Below are 16727 nucleotides of genomic sequence, written 5' to 3' on the forward strand. Positions count from 1 at the left end.
TTGAATAGCCCGAGACCAATTTCAAAGGTCGTGTACCAATAAAAAATTTTGAATCAATTTACACAACGTGCCCATTTTACTCACTCAATATTTGAGAAAATAATTCAATTTTGAGAAGAATGGTCCTCTGCGTTTTGAGTGAGTGACGAAAAAAATCTCAGAAAAATTGAATGAGTTTTTATGGCCATGAACCAAATTTGTGAAGTTCCCGTTTAAAAAAAATGCAACCAAGAACACGAATTCCCGAGTTTGCAGAATTAGAAAACTATAAAAATCTTGGGCTATTGACCCAGATGCAACTCGATTTACTCTATCGAAGAGTAAATGGCGAGTCTTATCAACAAATACGGAATGTTTACTCAATTTCAAAGACGACAGTAGCACGCGCAATCATGCGCACTGCTACTTGTCGTTCATGGACAAAAGGTCAGTCAGGGGGTGGTATGACCCATTTGTCACTACCAGATGAAATGCAGTTCAAAAAACTTGTTCAAGAGATGGCAGACGACTTGAACTGTATTACAACATCAATGGCCATTGCTGTCTGTACGGAATTACAAAATAGGAGATTAAAATTTGCGGCGCGGGTACTAATCGCTGCAAGATGCCCGCATCTTCTAGCGAAGCTCGATGATTACTGCCCATCGCCATCCCGTGGCTGGCTTAATCATATCGCCACAAGATTGTCAATTCGGATTGTGAGCTCCCAAACTATTGATATGCTCCGACGCTCTACCTGTGACGCAAACCATATTCGCCACAATCCGAATTACAATTATTTTTGGTTTTATATTTTTTGTGAGCTGCATAATGGAGTGAGGAAGCATCTTGATGAAGAGAGGAAGCACCTTGATCAAGAGAGGAAGTACTTTGAAGAAGAGAGGAATCACTTTGTTGAAGAGAGGAAGCATCTTGATCAAGAGAGGAAGCACCTTGATGAAGAGAGGAAGCTGCATGATGGATGCATGATGGAGTGAGGAAGCATCTTGATGAAGAGAGGAAGCGTAAGAACCGATAACATTTACAAAATATTAAATTTATTTTGTAAATTTTCCAAAAGCCTTAGTACCAATGTAATATAAATGCTCCAAAAATACCATCCCTCCTTCCAAAAGCGTAAGAACCGATAACATTTACAAAATATTAAATTTATTTTGTAAATTTTCCAAAAGCCTTAGTACCAATGTAATATAAATGCTCCAAAAATACCATCCCTCCTTCCAAAAGCGTAAGAACCGATAACATTTACAAAATATTAAATTTATTTTGTAAATTTTCCAAAAGCCTTAGTACCAATGTAATATAAATGCTCCAAAAATACCATCCCTCCTTCCAAAAGCGTAAGAACCGATAACATTTACAAAATATTAAATTTATTTTGTAAATTTTCCAAAAGCCTTAGTACCAATGTAATATAAATGCTCCAAAATACCATCCCTCCTTCAAAAGCGTAAGAACCGATAACATTTACAAAATATTAAATTTATTTTGTAAATTTTCCAAAAGCCTTAGTACCAATGTAATATAAATGCTCCAAAAATACCATCCCTCCTTCCAAAAGCGTAAGAACCGATAACATTTACAAAATATTAAATTTATTTTGTAAATTTTCCAAAAGCCTTAGTACCAATATAATATAAATGCACTAAAAACCCAAATGCCAATAGCATGTATTCAAAAAATGCAATTCAATACAAATTTGATTGCATTTTTTGAGATGGAAGTGTATCTGAATTCACAATTGTAATCCACGAATACACTTCCATCTCATTGATAAGAGGCTAATGTTTTTCTCATTAATAAGGCGCTGTTGGCCTCTATCCATAGCCGAAGTGATATTAACGTATGTTAACGTACAAAGTAAAAACATGTTTTTTCTTTTTAAAATCATTTAGTAATTAATAATATTTAGCACTCATAGTAAAAACATTAAAATTTATAAGAATCGTTATGAAGAAAAATTGAGAACTTATGATTTTTATTTAAGAAAATGATTAAATAATATATAAATAACCATATAAACAACATTTTAGATTCCTCTGAAAAGGGTATCTCAAATTGGTCTATGACCAATTGAATGGTTCGCCGGTTATTCAAGGTACGGTAAAAAGTATTGAAACTAAGTATGTTGAATATAATTTAAAGATCGTAAATATCATAAAATTTTATTAATAATAAAAGGTGATTTGTCACTTTTATAAGGCTTTTTGAGTGAATTTCTGCCTTATCTCAAATTTGAAAATACGAAGGAAAATTTTGAGACAGCTCTCAATCATCAGTCTGATAAATTTTGTTCGAATATGTCTCATACTAAACAAATTACGTTCAATAAGTCATGCCCGAGCATCAAGTTTAATGCTGATATTGAACCAAAACCAGTTCCATGGCTTTTCATCGAAACAGGTTATTATCCGAAGAAGAGATCTATGGGTGGAAGACTTACTAGCCAGGTATCCTTGCCACCTAAGCACATGACATTCGGAAACGATTACATGTTTGCTAATTCTACAATACCATTCACTAAACAAGAAATGAATGTCATTAATACTGCAGAGAGAAGGCAAGACGTAGAAATTGAAATGCATAATGACGTTTCCAGAGTCAATTTAGCCAAACAAATCAATGCGCAGTCCAAAATTGAATTTGAAACGTTATTACAAAGGCAACAAGAAGAAGCGAATTTAAAGAAGAAACAAGCAATGCTATTCAAAGATCCTGAAGGAGAAGAGTTAATTACTGCTAGATCCTCTAGATCTACCGATTCGTTATTGATGGATTCTTCAAGGAACGACGTTGAGGTCAGCAACAATGAAATTGATGATAAAGCGTACATTTCTAAACTAGAAAAGTTTGATGGAGCCCAAGTTAAGAAAATGATTTTCCAATCAATCACTCCAGCAACTAGAATCAGAGGTTCGCATTTTTCGAAATCAGAGTTCTCATTCGGTAAAAATGATCAGTTAGAGAAAAGAGTGTCTGGTGGAATGAGGAACATTCAGAGAGCTATTACTTCGATGGCCGATCCTAACGAATATAATGTGGCTAAGAAATTAGACTCATTCCCTGATCCACGTGACAGTAATTTACCATCAATTAATAGAATGAATAAGTTTTACGCAAACTGTTAAATTGTCCATGAACCCTACAACTTATAAGTTCTATTTTTAATATAACTTGATATTTTAGTGATTGTTGTTGATCAATGAAATTTGTTCTAAATTTATTGTTTGTTTTTGACTTAATTTATGATTTTTATTTGTATTTTTATAAATAGCACAATATTCTTCCATTAATTAAGAATGTTGACAGATCAAAATTAAAATTTGAAGTGAAATTTCTTGAAAAAATCGAATCTTGTAAGATAGAATTAGATTTATTACAAAACATAGTATTTCAAAAATAGTTATTATAGAGAATCTTCATCATATACCAATCTCTGGAGGTGAATTACTGTTCTTTCGTCATCAAAAGTATCAGGACGTCTGAGAGATATTGATGTTGATTTTGACATCAATTCTGGAGGTGGACGGCGCAAATAAATAGGCAATTCTCCTTTTACTAACATCGGAAAATTTGCTTGCGTTAATGAACGTTCTATACTGGATAATGTATTTATGGCAGAAGTATAGAAAGGGGTTATCTTTATTTTCGATCTTTTTGACGTTGTTACAAGATTATTTAGTTCGCAATGGGCAGAACATGGATCTATTGAATAAGGAATGAGCAAATCTGGAAGTTTTGGATTTTTAAGAAATTCTTCTTTCTTAGCATCATCTTTTTCATAAGGAGAAATTGCTTTTGTAATGAATTTAACATAGGTTCTATGTATTTGCCCATTTTCAAGTTTTATTGAGTAATAGTCTGATTCGATCATTGATGATGACTTTAAAATCTTGCCTTTAACAATTTTGATTAAATTTGGGTTTGCTGATGGTATAGCAGCAAAAACTTCTGTGTCTTTTGGAAAGATATTATTTTGGGGAGATATATAGCTAAGTAATGGATGAATTTGGTCTTTTGAGCAAATGTATTTTTTATATGGAGGGAAAACATCACTGCAAATATAAATTGATTGGTATATTTCTTTTATAAGTAAGCACAATCTTTGAAACTCACCATAATTTATAATCGAAAATGTACCTAATAAAACCGAATTTGATTTAACTTCTGATGATGACATAATTGGAAGTGGTGTTTCAATAAACTTTTTATAGTTTTCGCTTATCCAATTGCCAAAATCTTTCACGTTTGAATTTAAGGCGATTTCTTGGAGTGATCGAATCTTTTCTTGAATCAAATCATTTTTTCGAGCTGGTAATTTCAAATGGATCTTGTTTATTTTTTCCACTTCAATTTTGATCGCAGAAACCAACTGTGTAGCCTTTTCATTCATATTTCACAAATTAAGTCCTAATTTTTGACTATTTTTGACATTTGACATTACGATAAAATTTACTTTGTCAAATATAACTCTCTACATGCTAAAGGTACATGCACGAGACTTCCCAACGATAGATTTTCAAATAAATAGGATATTTAGAATCAGTAGGCTCCAAATATGAATAATATGATCTTATTTTGAAAAGTTATTAAGATAATAAAAAGATTTGTGAATTATATTTTAATTTCCCTAATTTTTATCAATTAATCATCAAATTATGATTTATATATCAAATGAAAAAAAAAAAAAAAAAAAAAAAAAGTAGTGGGGCTTCCAGGCACTTCGTGCCCTCTAGCCCCGAAGATGTTTAGTATAAATGAAGTTTTTATTCGGAAAATTGTTAGTCTTCTGGTGTGAATTCGGAGGACTCTTCTTCTTCCTCCATTGCTTCTGGGAAGAAGCCTTCTTCTGGGTCGAAAACATTATATAATGTGTCGCTTTTCACAAATTATATATGTTTTCATGTTTTGTCACTTTTCTGTCACTTTTCAGGAAAAAAACATTTTTATTATTATATATAAATGAATTTTACAAAACCACCGTTACCGTTCTTTGGAAATAAGAGTAAATGTAAAGATATTATATTGAGAGAACTTAAGAAACTACCGAATGGTCTAACATTTGTAGATTTGTTCGGTGGAAGTTTCTATATATCCCATTTGTGCCATATAATATTCCCAGACTCAAAGATTATATGCAATGACTTCGACAACTATATGGACCGTCTCAAACATATACCAGACACAAACAAAATATTGAGTGAGTTAAAAGAAAAGATACCTATAGGTAAGATGGAACGTATACCATTAGATAACAAAAATATTGTGAGAGAGGTTTTGAAAAAAGCAGAATATATAGACTGGGATAGTATATCTGCTAGACTATTATATAGTGGTGCTATAAGAGTTCATGACATTGAAACACTTATGTCAAAAGTTTTATATCTTAACTATACAAATGTTTTCAAAGAGGACATAGAAAAATATATTGAGGGTATAGAGTTTGTGAGATGTCATTGGACAGATTTGTATGAAAAATATAAAGACAAGGAAAATGTTTTCTTTATAGTGGACCCGCCGTTCTATAACACATGGGATTTTCAATACCAAGTAGACTGGACTTTGAGAGACTCTTTAGAAACTTTAGACGTTTTACATAACCATCCATGCTTTTACTTTACATCCGATAAAAGTGGTTTGGAAACCGTTATGAGATGGTTAGAGGACATACATGACTATGAGTTTATATATGACAAGATAGAATATGAGAGAGGTCCTATAAACTGGAGAAAGTGTCACAATAAAGAAATTTTATTAGTAAGTAAATGTGGTTTGAAATCGGACTACTTGTTTTAGGTTTTTTCCATTGTGTCATTTATTTCTTTGACGTGGCAGAAAAGTACAGAGAATATGAAGATGAACCAATGCCTGCAAATGTTCAGCATATGTACTCGTAAGAGATATTTTTATCTAATATTAAATGGACGCACAGAACTTAGCGAATGCACAGCAACCTGGACAACCAAACCCAGAGAATATTCCAAATGAAGTTAGAATACAAACTGCAATGGCAAACTATGGTCAAGTGCCAACAGATGTACAAATGCAAACTGCCATGTCAAATGACGCTGCGTTAGGTTTGCCACCATGGTATGCAAATATGAGATGGAAAGAGTTTTATACAAACCCTGAAGTGGGATATAAACAACTTTATGCAGATGACGCGAACACAGGAGTTGACCCAGAATATGTTTTCTACCAGAGGAGAAACAGAATGTATGAGCTCCAGTTAAAGAATGCTATGGAACTCAACAGGAAACGCAAAAGACTAGGCGGACATTAGATTTTTACATATAGTAAAATGGGTTTCTTCAGTAAGATAGGAAACTTCTTTCGAAATGTTGGAAGAGGTATATGGAATGGAATAAAAACCGTAGGAAGAGGAATTTGGAACGGAGTCAAAAATATTGGTAAAAGGGTAGGTCAGTTTGTTGGTATTATACCTAAAGACCCTGAACCAGAAGAGCAAGCTCCTGTTATACAACAGCCTGAACCTGCACCACAGTCTAGTTGGCAACCAAATCCAACACCTCAACCGTATTAAAAAGTTATATTTTTACCGTTCGATAGTAGTTGTATATGAAACTAAGTTCTAAGTAAAACGCATGGTATAATGGAATTATTCTTTTTCTTCCATCTGTAGTAAACCATACTTGAAAGTCTGAAATACTTCCACTTGTGGTTCGTATAACTTTGTAGGTTTTTCGTAAAAATCATTTGCCAAGCATAAGAAAGAGTTTTGGGCGCCAGAAAATGAAGCATGAACAATAATAGCAGCTGGGTCGAAAACATCTTTAAAAAATATGGTTCATCTCTTGCATATCGACTGTAAATATTTGCTAAAGGAAGTTCGACTTTCTGATTTAATTCTTTGCAAATAATACCATGACATTGCAGTGAATTCTGTATATATTTGTTCGTCTTTCTTTGGATTGTCTTCGTAGATTTGAAATGACACTTGTGAATTTGTTTGTCATATACAATTCTCACATAAAGTGTGCTCTCGGTATTTGCATATTCATCAGCATATTTTGCATAACATGAATTTATTTTATCTTCTATATTTTTTAACGCAGTCTGTAGAGAAGATGAAAGGTCAACTTGTATTAGCTCAATTTCTTCCCACATTTTTCGTTTCCCTTCAGATATATAATCTATATGAAACCTTACAATAAATGGAAAACTTTTATCTTCTACAGACACAAACTTCATTCTACGAAAGCCAATAGCTTTTGTGACAGATGGGTCTCTTAGCCATCTTAATGGGTAGTCAAAACGATAGCCTTCATGCTTTACGGTCTCTGTCTCAAACTTTTGACCGACATTAGTAAAAAGTTCATCTAATGGTTTAGTTGTAGCAACTCTTGAATTTTCTTTTTCTATTGGAAGCATATTTTATCTAGAATAAAAATGTCAAATGAAACAGCGTCTATGAGAGAAATACAACACAACCGACAACTCATTATACAAGCTCTAAATAAGAAACACAACAAACTTTTCAAACTATTCTAAGATATCTGAGTCATTGAAAGAAGGAAACTTAAAACTGACATTAAACCCAATGACAGATGAGTTTCTGTTTCAAGACAATAAGAACCATACTGTCTGTATAAATCCAACAAAAGGAACTTTAAACGAGAAACCTATAAATGAACTTCTTTTGAAAACAGATGTTGACAACAAAGCTGACAAAGAATATGTAGACGATGCAATAGCAAAAGAAGAAGAAAGAGCTAACAATGCTTATGCAACAAAAGAACATACTCATCCTGAACTAGCAGACAAAACATATGTTGACAATAAAATGTCAAGTGAAGTGACAAGAGCTGAAAACGAATATTCTAAAAAGACTCATACACATTCTATATCTGAAATAACAGACTTACAAGAAACCTTAAACAGTAAAAGTGCCGTTGGACATACACATACCATTGCAAATATTACAAACTTACAAGAAACCTTAAACAGTAAAAGTGACGTTGGACATACACATACCATTGCAAATATTACAAACTTACAAGAAACCTTAAACAGGAAAAGTGACGTTGGACATACACATACATCTTCTGAAATAACAGACTTAAACGTTAGCCTTGAAAAGAAAGCAGATAAAACATATGTCAATGAAATATACCAAAGTTTGATAGGAACAACGAAAAATATTGAAACTATTGTTGGTGACTTTTCTGTCAATGAAGAAAACAAATATTTTAGATGGGAGTTTGTACACTCCTTAAAAAATGGTATACGGTATAAACTCATTCCGAAAAATAACAATGAAATGTATGTAGGCTATATAAAGAATAATGGTACACAAGTTAAAGTTCCATTAGACAACAACTGCTACTTAAACTTATATGGAGACGAACAAAAGAAATATTTAAGAGTTTATGAAATGACAGATATGACATTGCCTGACCCAGCTCCAGCACCATATTATTATGACTATGGTGTTGACGCACATGTAGACCCAAAAAAGCAAACATTATATTTAGAATATTATAGATATAAAAGATATAATGCAATAGAAAAAACGAGAATAGTATACTATTATGAAGATGACAGAAATAAATATTATAGTCAAGACTGTACCTACCCTGAAAACATAAGATTATATTATAAAAAATATTCTGACACAAACCAGAAGAAACCAGAAATAGTTACACTATATTTTAAGTTCAAAAGAGACAATCCTATAATGTCTCATATGTTTGATTTAATGAACCCAGTAGGTTCTATTTATACATCTATGGAAGCAAGAGGTCCTCAAGTAATGTTTGGTGTTGGGGCATGGGAACAAATAGTCGACAGGTTTTTGTATTGTGCAAACTCTTCAAAGGAAACAGGTGGAAGTAAAACGATTTCAGGTGAAAATTTACCTGCACATAGTCACTACATAGATTTAAGTACATCTCAAGCAGGTTGGCATAAGCATAGATATTGGGATTGGTCAGGAATGACAAAAGGTAAAGGATATGATGTTAAAGACAACGTTAAGTTTGCTATAAATTGTTACTGGAGTGACACTCAGGGAGAAGGAAACCATACACATTTCGTTTCAGGATATACGCAAACAACGGGACAAAGTAAAGAATACATGCCACCTTACATGACAGTTTACGCATGGTATAGAATTGCTTAGTCGTCATTTTCAACTTCTTTAGCATATTCGTCAGGAGTTGTCTTATATTTGTTAGGAACTGTCTTTGAAAGTATACCACCTTGAACTTTGACAAGTTTGAAACGAGGTCTGACAATAGTAGTTTTATCTTCTGCTTGCAGTCTGTACATTTTGCCATGTTTGCCTAAAACTTCATAATATTCTCTTGTATACTTTCTTCTATTTTTACGAACACGAATGTGAGTACCTGTCGGGTTCCCATTGTTGTCATAGTCAATAGTATTTTCATATGGGTCGCGTTTAGGTATTTCTATTTTTACTTTGTCACCTTTCTGAAGTTTGAAGCCCGGCATTCTTTCTTGTTTGTCTCTTTTGACTAAATTATTAAATATATAGTCTTTCTCTAAGTCAGGGTTGTTTTTCATTTCTTCGGGGGAGTGGTTTCCCAAACCTTTTTGTTTACGGCTATTGTAAATATTTAAAACTTGTCTCATCTTTGCCATGGAGAAGTGTCTATATTTGTCGTCATATGACATTTCATTTGCTTCACCACCTTGTGGTTGGTTTAAGTCTCTTAACATTTTTATACATCCGTCAATGACACCAAGAGCAGAATGGTTTTGGTCGACAATGAAATATTGGTTTACATTTTTTGAACGCAGATAGTTTTTTACATCATCTGATTTGAAAGAACTTTCACAGTCAGATGTCAGTTTTGTTGGATGGTATTTGTCAACGAATATTGTCAAAGCAGTTTTCACATCTAAAATATTTTTGGACCATAATGGTATGGCTTCACAGTATCTTGTGTTTTGACCGACAAATATTAGCCAGTATGGTGGTCCATCTTCTCTATACCTCGGAATGTTTTCCAAGATATCCATAAACCAAGCATTTGGTGTTGAACTAAAGATTTTTACCATGAGTGCTTTCTTTGTCGCTTTAGAAACATAGGGGTCCTTGTTTGGATTCGTCATTTTTTAACCCATAAGAAAATGGGTTTTATTTGGCGCATTAGCAGGAGTTGCATCCAGATTTTTGCCGCAGTTGGAACAATAGCCAGAGGTGTATTTGGAGTTGGAAGGAAGATTTTGAGTACATTAGGTATACTGAAAGAGAAAGCACAACCTATTATACAAACTGTACAGAAAGGTTGGGATGTAGCACGAGATGCAACAAATCTTATTCCAAATCCTGAAACAAGAGGAAAAGTTCAAGGATGGATGGACAATGTAGGAAGACAAGCAGGAAACTATTATAACAAAGCAAATGACTACTATAACCAAGCAGGACACTATATGGACCAAGGTGAAAGATTCTTTAACAGAGGATATAACCATGCACAACAATGGGTAAACAATAACCAACCTCAACCGCCTCAAACGTGGGGAATGTAAAGTTTTTTACTGAGATGAAATGAACAATACAGCATTGAGACAAATGGGTTCAAGATGGATTTGTCGGCTTCCAGCAGTTACACAACGTGTTTGTCAAGTTCTTCCTATACCTCAGGAAGTTTTAGACCGACTTAAAAAACCTAAACAACCAGTTGAAAACAAACCAAACTAAAATTTTTTACTGAGATGAAATGACCGAAGAAGTTGAAACGGTATTTGACACCACAAACAAAAAGTTCAGAACCATTGTCAAAACCTGTCAAAGAACTTACAGATGAAGAGAAAAATTCAATAATAGAAAGTGCCAGGTCTGGAAATACAAACCCTAACTACAAAGTCACTTTTCATAGAAATGGAACGGCTAGTATCTCAAAAAAGAAACAGACTCTCACAAATAAAATATTGAAGTCTGAAGGAGCTTTCGAGACAACAGATGGAAAAGTTTACTTCACTGACCAAACAGTTCATTATAGAACATCTCATTGACTTAGAGTCGAAATATTCTAAACTTTACAACAAACACAAAAAGTTGAAAGGAAAACAAAAACAAATGGCATATGATATTTATGAAGATGTTGACGACACAACTGTTCCTGCAGGTGAGGTAAAGTCAGAGGAACCGAAAAGTGACGAAAAACCGATAGAAGAAGAAAAACCAAAAACTGAAGATAAACCAAAACCAAAGTTTAGTTTCCAAACTAAACCAAGTCAACCTTCATTAGCTGGTATGGGTTGGCGTCAAAGACTTATGGCAGCAGGCGGTTATGTTAAGTAAAGAAAAAAACATTTTTTTTATTTTATAAAAATGCCCCATATAGAATGGATAGAAAGTCTGCTAGAATAAAAGCAGAGTTACAAAGATATGGTTGGAGAGTTTCGAAGAATTTTAAATATAGGAAGGGAAGACCCATAAAAGTCTATGACAAACTGGCTGGTCTTCGCTACGAAATGGATTTGGAAACAGCACGTGCAAATTATCCAAACAGACTAGAGAGGTTAGAAGAAGAACGTCTTATGGACATGCCTTTCGATGTTAGTGAACCTCAAGTTGAAGGACACGACGGCTTTGCCAGATTCTACTGGAAACATGACGAACAATTGCATCCTTTGAGAAGGAAAAAAGGTAGTGCAGAGGATGGTCATGCTCCCATGGAAAGAACAAGATATGCATATGAAAAGTATCGTGAAGTTAGAAGTCAAATTACATCTGGTCGAACCTTTACAGTAAACTTTGACGAAGGAAAGAGAAGGCTTCATGGTGTACTTGCTGCCATACAAGACGGAAATAAGAAAGGATACAATCTCAGATTGACCATAACAGATTTGGATGGTCACATTTACTATGCAAATGGCAATGAACAAACAGCTGCAAAACTTCTTGACGCTTTCAAGACTACAAAGAGAGAACAAATGTTTGACTCCGACTCAGACATTTTGAATGCAATTGAAGGAATTGCAAGTGTCAAGTTCGAATGGTACCAACCTAACCCTCAAGCAGTCAGACAACATGCTGGATACTTCCCGTTCATAAATAAGTCTGACATTGACTTGACAAGGTATGGAATTTACAATTCAATTGAAACAATTGTCAATGAACCTTGCATTCTTACATGTCTCAGGAACTCTGGTCTTGTTACAGATGAGAAGATGAAGTATCTTGAGTCATGTGTGAAGACAAGGTACATTCTCAGAGGTCAATTGGCAAAAATTGCACCGTTGGCAAATGTCAATATCCGAGTCAACATACCTACAGCTAAAGGTTCTTCACATGACGACTATGTTGTTGATTCAATTTACCATGGTTGAAGATTGCAATGTCCACAACCACTTCATGCTGAACGAAAGTCTTACAAACCATTGTTCGGAAAAGGCAAGTGCAACATTGTCAGAGCTGTAAACATTCTTTTCGAGAAAGGTTTGTTGGAACCAATTCCAGATGACAAGCTGACAGAAACTTTTGTACCAAAAGACGAAACAAACTTTTCATTGTTAGGCAAGACCAAAAGTTGTTCCAGACAAAGTTCTAGTACAAAAGAAGTACACAATTCCAAAAGGAGTTGGATTGTTCGGATACCAACCTGAACCAGAAGAACTTCCAATGAGGTTGCAAGAACTTCAAGATGCTATAAACAAACTTCCATTGAGACATCCAATTGACGTCAAATTGTATTGGAGAGCATCTGAGTTAGGTCAGAAGGTTTTATATGAAACAGGTTGCTTCGACGATGTTTATGAGATAACAGGAGAAGTTTCTCAGAAGATAAGAGACTCACTTGAATTTCCACAAACTGGACCAATTGGTTGCGACAAGTTCGACTCAGATGAAAAGAATATATACTATGTCGACCTTAACGCTGCATACATGAGGTTTGTCAATATATTCCGACTGGAATTCCAAACGAAGATGTGAGTTCCCGGGAAGGAACTATACAGTTGGAAAAGTCATACAACAACTGTATGATATTAGGAAAGCTTCAAACCCCAAACTTGCAATGACACTCAAATTGCTTATGAATTCGACATGGGGATATTCCATTAAAAACCTCAAGAGATGAAGAGTAAACATTATGAGAAGGTCGACAACTTTGTTGAAAGGTTTTCTCCTTTTGTTTTGAAGTACGAATTCACTCAAGGTCAAAGTGGCTTAGTAACCACATTAAAACCTATTGTCGAACATTGGTCTTACCCTCAGTTCGCAAAGGCAGTCCTTGACAACTACAACAAATTCTTCTCCGAAGTCAAATCGAAAGTTGTGGTTACTATGAGAAATTGACGCACTCATGACGAAACGAAGAAGGATACAACAAACTCATTGAAATGGGAATGGTCGGTGAAAAATGGGCTGTTTTAAGCTAGATAAAGGTATTTTCTGAAGTTCATGTCCTCTCCAAGCGTAAGTACTGGGCATACTTGAAGACGGCACAGAAATAAAACATTGCATGAAATAAAAAATTTATTTGAAATGTACGCTGAGTTTGTTGGAGAAGACCGTTGGGAAACTTGTTTGTTAGATGAGAAATATGAAATGGCATACTATTTTTAAAACAATATATTTTTACATATATTAAATGCTTCAGGTTGAAAAACAAAGAACAAAAAGTAGCAGATACAAAACCGTTAGACTATATCTTTACAAATGCTGGTAGGACAATATCAGATGAAGAAATTTCATCCCGAGCATACAGGTTTGACTATCCAATTCGTTGGCTTCAAAGTCCTTCAGATGCAAAGGCAATAGGATTTAGAAGAGTTTTTTTTTCAAATAGACTAACGCATTTATGTTCGCAGTATATTTTCATGGGCAGTATAAAAGGTTCTGATGGTCTAATAGACAAATTTGACGAAATGAGAATCTTTACAGTTCGTTCAGACGAAAGTCTTGAGAAAACTCTAAATGACTTTCAAACTCAAATGAACAAATATTATTGGGAATTCAAGAAAAATACGACTCTTTACTAAATGGAACATACTATCTGAAACTAGAATATGACAAGATGAACTCCACCGTTTCATTTCAAAAGATTGAAATTAACCCTCCAAGAGATACAGAGTTTTTATTTTGGGAAGTAGACAAACGTTCTTGGGCACAATTTCTTCGGTTACTAAACCAGAACGAACCATTACCACCAGATGGTCCATTTAAATTTATACTTCCACAGCAGATTTGACAGTTTATAGAAACGTGTTTGACCCTCAAAATGTTATGTGTCATGCAAGTTTCAGTTCAAGCAACAATAGTTTTCTATGTATTGGTAAGGGACTTTTATGACTTTGCTTCTAAATTCTACGAACCACCTAGTAACAGTTTCTCTGACTTTCAAGTTTGGTTCACAACAAATGGTGTGCAACATATTATTCCATTGTACTATGACTTTTATCTCGAATTGTCTTTCATATATAACTACGGAAAAGTGCTGAAAAAGTATTGAAAAATACTTTTAGGTGAAGAGGTGAGATCTCACCTGTTTTTTCACCTTTTTTCTCACCTCTTGAATTTTCATGAATTTTATACAGAAAACATAGCACAAAAATAATGTTTAGGGTAGAAGGTGAGATCTCACCTGTTTTTTCACCTTTTTTCTCACCCGTTGAATTTTGTATTATTCTTCACAAAATGCTTGTTTTGAGGTCGAGCCACTTTTGGCTCCACCGTATTCTTTCAACCAAAACTCATGAATTCAGCAAAAATATAATTTAGGGTAGAAGGTTAGATCTAACCTCTTTTCTACCCTCATTTCTACCCTCTTGAATTTTCATGAATTTTCCCGAAATAAAAATAAAGTTAGTTTTTTAAAAAATATTTTTTATTTTTATTGTAAGAACATGTTAGCAAACAGCACCAAACTCTTTAGTCATGAATCCAACATCTATGTTAGTAGAGATGAAAAGCTTCATTCTTCTTCATATACTTTCGAAACAGAAATCCAGAAGATAAAGCAAGAACTTTTAACAAGTAATTTAGACTGTAGTGCGAAAGATGAAACAAATGAACAGTATCTTTATGAAATGCAGGACCTCATCGACCATTTACCCAAATTGCCTGAAATTCAGCAACAAAAGCTCACTATTCCTGAATTCGACGAAATAGAAGTCAAAGCAACTGACTCAGTAGAAATAAAGAAGTTCATACGAAAGGTAAACTATGAGTTTCTAGGATTTCATTGCAACCATAAGGTTATGGACAAAGATTGCGACATGGTATATAAAATGTTTCTGACATATATAAATCTGGGGAGTTTAAGACCTACGATCAACTTTGTTTCGTTAGTTGCAAAATGTGTATGGCAGATAAGAGATAAAGATAGAAGAGGTAAGGTATGGAATGAACAAATAAGACCCGCTATGTTTGAGATGAAGAGAAGCAATTGACGCTTTAGTTGTTTTAGCTGGTAAGGTTTCAGAATATAACGCAAAGAATGAATCCGCAATGTTTCTAAATGTAAAGCAGCAATGAGGAGATATAACTACTCCGTCAAAGAGATAGAACGTATGAGAAAACGATATGCAGACTTAAAGAAAGATATGTCAAACATTCAGTTTTGAAACAGTTGGAAAGATAGACAATGACACCAAAGTGGTTAGAATAGGTGATTTAAACGTAAGATACTCAAAGAGAATACAACAAATATTCTTTGTCAGACATTTTATCTCCATTTGAAAAGAAACAAACCACTGGGTTAAAATTGCTTCTACTCAGAAAATTTTTGACAAGAATCCTGAGCTTATGATATCGGTAAAATTCTATGGAACTGCAGCATATCTTATAGACAAAAGTCTTATACCAATAGTTTTTGTTATGGTTAGACCCAGTTGTTGGATATAACTTCATAACATATGGTTCATTCAATACGGAACGTTGCAGTGAAGGCTTACTTTACATCGTTCAGAAACCGAAGGACTTCAATACAAAAAGATATAAGATAGGAAGAACATATAATATAACTCTAAGATATGACAGTACAGTCAATAGAGTCAAGGTTGTGTTGGTTAATGATATGAGAGCTGCAGAACAGAACTACTTGAAAAGTTTGAGAAAATGTATGGTGCTCCCATAAAAGGTAAAGAAACGTTTGAAGTAGATGAGATAGATAAAGCTATAAAATTATTTGACGAAGTTGCTGAAATACATGTAAAGCGTTTATTTTTTGGTCTTTTGTGAAAGTCAGAAAATAACGCTAATTTTTTATAAAATATTTTTTTTTATTTTGTATGTAAAGACAGATATGTCAAAACAGAGAACACAACAACAGTTATAGTCCATGAAGCTATAAATGAAGAATATGAGTACATACAGTTTAACAACAACTCCGTCTCATTCGTTCGGTCAAAGACGATATGTACCAAATGCAAAGTATTTTGACAGCATGTTTTGCTCCAGACACTAAACACGCAGACGACTGGTTCAAAAACCAAAGCACACAAGAACTTTTGAGTGAAGCACAGCGAGACCGACTTTTTTCTGAAAACAGTGAAGAACAGCGAGACCGACTTCCTTCGGGGTCGCCTAAAACTCATGAAAACAGTGAAATTTCTCTAGACCGACTTTTATCGGCCTTGCATAAAACACATGAAAATCGTAAAAATTTGCCAATAAATTTAAGAGGTTGGTATGTACATAGACTTCTTGTAAATGCAGTTGCAATGTGGGCTTCTCCTCGTTATGCATGGCATGTTTACATGATGTTAGATGAACTATAATTTTTAGGGCA

At 34.0% G+C, this 16727-nt stretch overlaps 9 protein-coding genes and 3 pseudogenes across 12 annotated transcripts, besides 1 other annotated feature; 10 read left to right on the forward strand and 2 right to left on the reverse strand.

The window, feature by feature from the left end:
- Positions 1 to 221: 221 nt before the first annotated feature.
- On the forward strand, positions 222 to 977 carry TVAGG3_0282670 (DDE endonuclease family; the record flags this gene model as incomplete). The annotated part of the gene is made up of 1 exon (XM_001323468.1): positions 222 to 977. One exon carries the CDS (start codon positions 222 to 224, stop codon positions 975 to 977), a length of 756 nt encoding a protein of 251 aa, XP_001323503.1.
- A 1273-nt stretch (positions 978 to 2250) lies between these two features.
- On the forward strand, positions 2251 to 3208 carry TVAGG3_0282680 (uncharacterized protein; the record flags this gene model as incomplete). The annotated part of the gene is made up of 1 exon (XM_001323467.2): positions 2301 to 3128. The coding sequence occupies one exon, from the start codon at positions 2301 to 2303 to the stop codon at positions 3126 to 3128; it is 828 nt and encodes a 275-aa protein (XP_001323502.1).
- A 196-nt stretch (positions 3209 to 3404) lies between these two features.
- TVAGG3_0282690 (uncharacterized protein) lies at positions 3405 to 4419 on the reverse strand (the record flags this gene model as incomplete). The annotated part of the gene is made up of 1 exon (XM_001323466.1): positions 3407 to 4393. The coding sequence occupies one exon, from the start codon at positions 4391 to 4393 to the stop codon at positions 3407 to 3409; it is 987 nt and encodes a 328-aa protein (XP_001323501.1).
- A 1501-nt stretch (positions 4420 to 5920) lies between these two features.
- TVAGG3_0282700 (uncharacterized protein) lies at positions 5921 to 6283 on the forward strand (the record flags this gene model as incomplete). The annotated part of the gene is made up of 1 exon (XM_001323465.1): positions 5921 to 6283. One exon carries the CDS (start codon positions 5921 to 5923, stop codon positions 6281 to 6283), a length of 363 nt encoding a protein of 120 aa, XP_001323500.1.
- Positions 6284 to 6301: 18 nt separating this feature from the next.
- TVAGG3_0282710 (serine threonine-protein phosphatase family) lies at positions 6302 to 6544 on the forward strand (the record flags this gene model as incomplete). Its single annotated transcript, XM_051228906.1, has 1 exon — positions 6302 to 6544. One exon carries the CDS (start codon positions 6302 to 6304, stop codon positions 6542 to 6544), a length of 243 nt encoding a protein of 80 aa, XP_051098636.1.
- Positions 6545 to 7846: 1302 nt separating this feature from the next.
- Positions 7847 to 16727: part of a mobile genetic element that runs on past the window's edge.
- TVAGG3_0282730 lies at positions 9139 to 9650 on the reverse strand (annotated as a pseudogene). Its single transcript has one exon. A coding segment is annotated over exon 1 (512 nt).
- Positions 10538 to 10690, forward strand: TVAGG3_0282740 (uncharacterized protein; the record flags this gene model as incomplete). The annotated part of the gene is made up of 1 exon (XM_051228907.1): positions 10538 to 10690. The coding sequence occupies one exon, from the start codon at positions 10538 to 10540 to the stop codon at positions 10688 to 10690; it is 153 nt and encodes a 50-aa protein (XP_051098637.1).
- On the forward strand, positions 11069 to 11293 carry TVAGG3_0282750 (phage tail repeat-like family; the record flags this gene model as incomplete). The annotated part of the gene is made up of 1 exon (XM_051228908.1): positions 11069 to 11293. The coding sequence occupies one exon, from the start codon at positions 11069 to 11071 to the stop codon at positions 11291 to 11293; it is 225 nt and encodes a 74-aa protein (XP_051098638.1).
- On the forward strand, positions 11338 to 11616 carry TVAGG3_0282760 (uncharacterized protein; the record flags this gene model as incomplete). The annotated part of the gene is made up of 1 exon (XM_051228909.1): positions 11338 to 11616. A coding segment is annotated over one exon (279 nt), but the record flags the coding sequence as incomplete, so codon positions are not given.
- Positions 12881 to 13466, forward strand: TVAGG3_0282770 (annotated as a pseudogene). The gene has a single exon. A coding segment is annotated over exon 1 (586 nt).
- On the forward strand, positions 14842 to 15592 carry TVAGG3_0282780 (annotated as a pseudogene). Its single transcript has one exon. A coding segment is annotated over exon 1 (751 nt).
- On the forward strand, positions 16354 to 16716 carry TVAGG3_0282790 (KilA, N-terminal/APSES-type HTH, DNA-binding family; the record flags this gene model as incomplete). Its single annotated transcript, XM_051228910.1, has 1 exon — positions 16354 to 16716. One exon carries the CDS (start codon positions 16354 to 16356, stop codon positions 16714 to 16716), a length of 363 nt encoding a protein of 120 aa, XP_051098640.1.

The sequence above is a fragment of the Trichomonas vaginalis genome, chromosome V, assembly GCF_026262505.1.
Source record: "Trichomonas vaginalis G3 chromosome V, whole genome shotgun sequence".
Taxonomy (NCBI): domain Eukaryota; phylum Parabasalia; order Trichomonadida; family Trichomonadidae; genus Trichomonas; species Trichomonas vaginalis.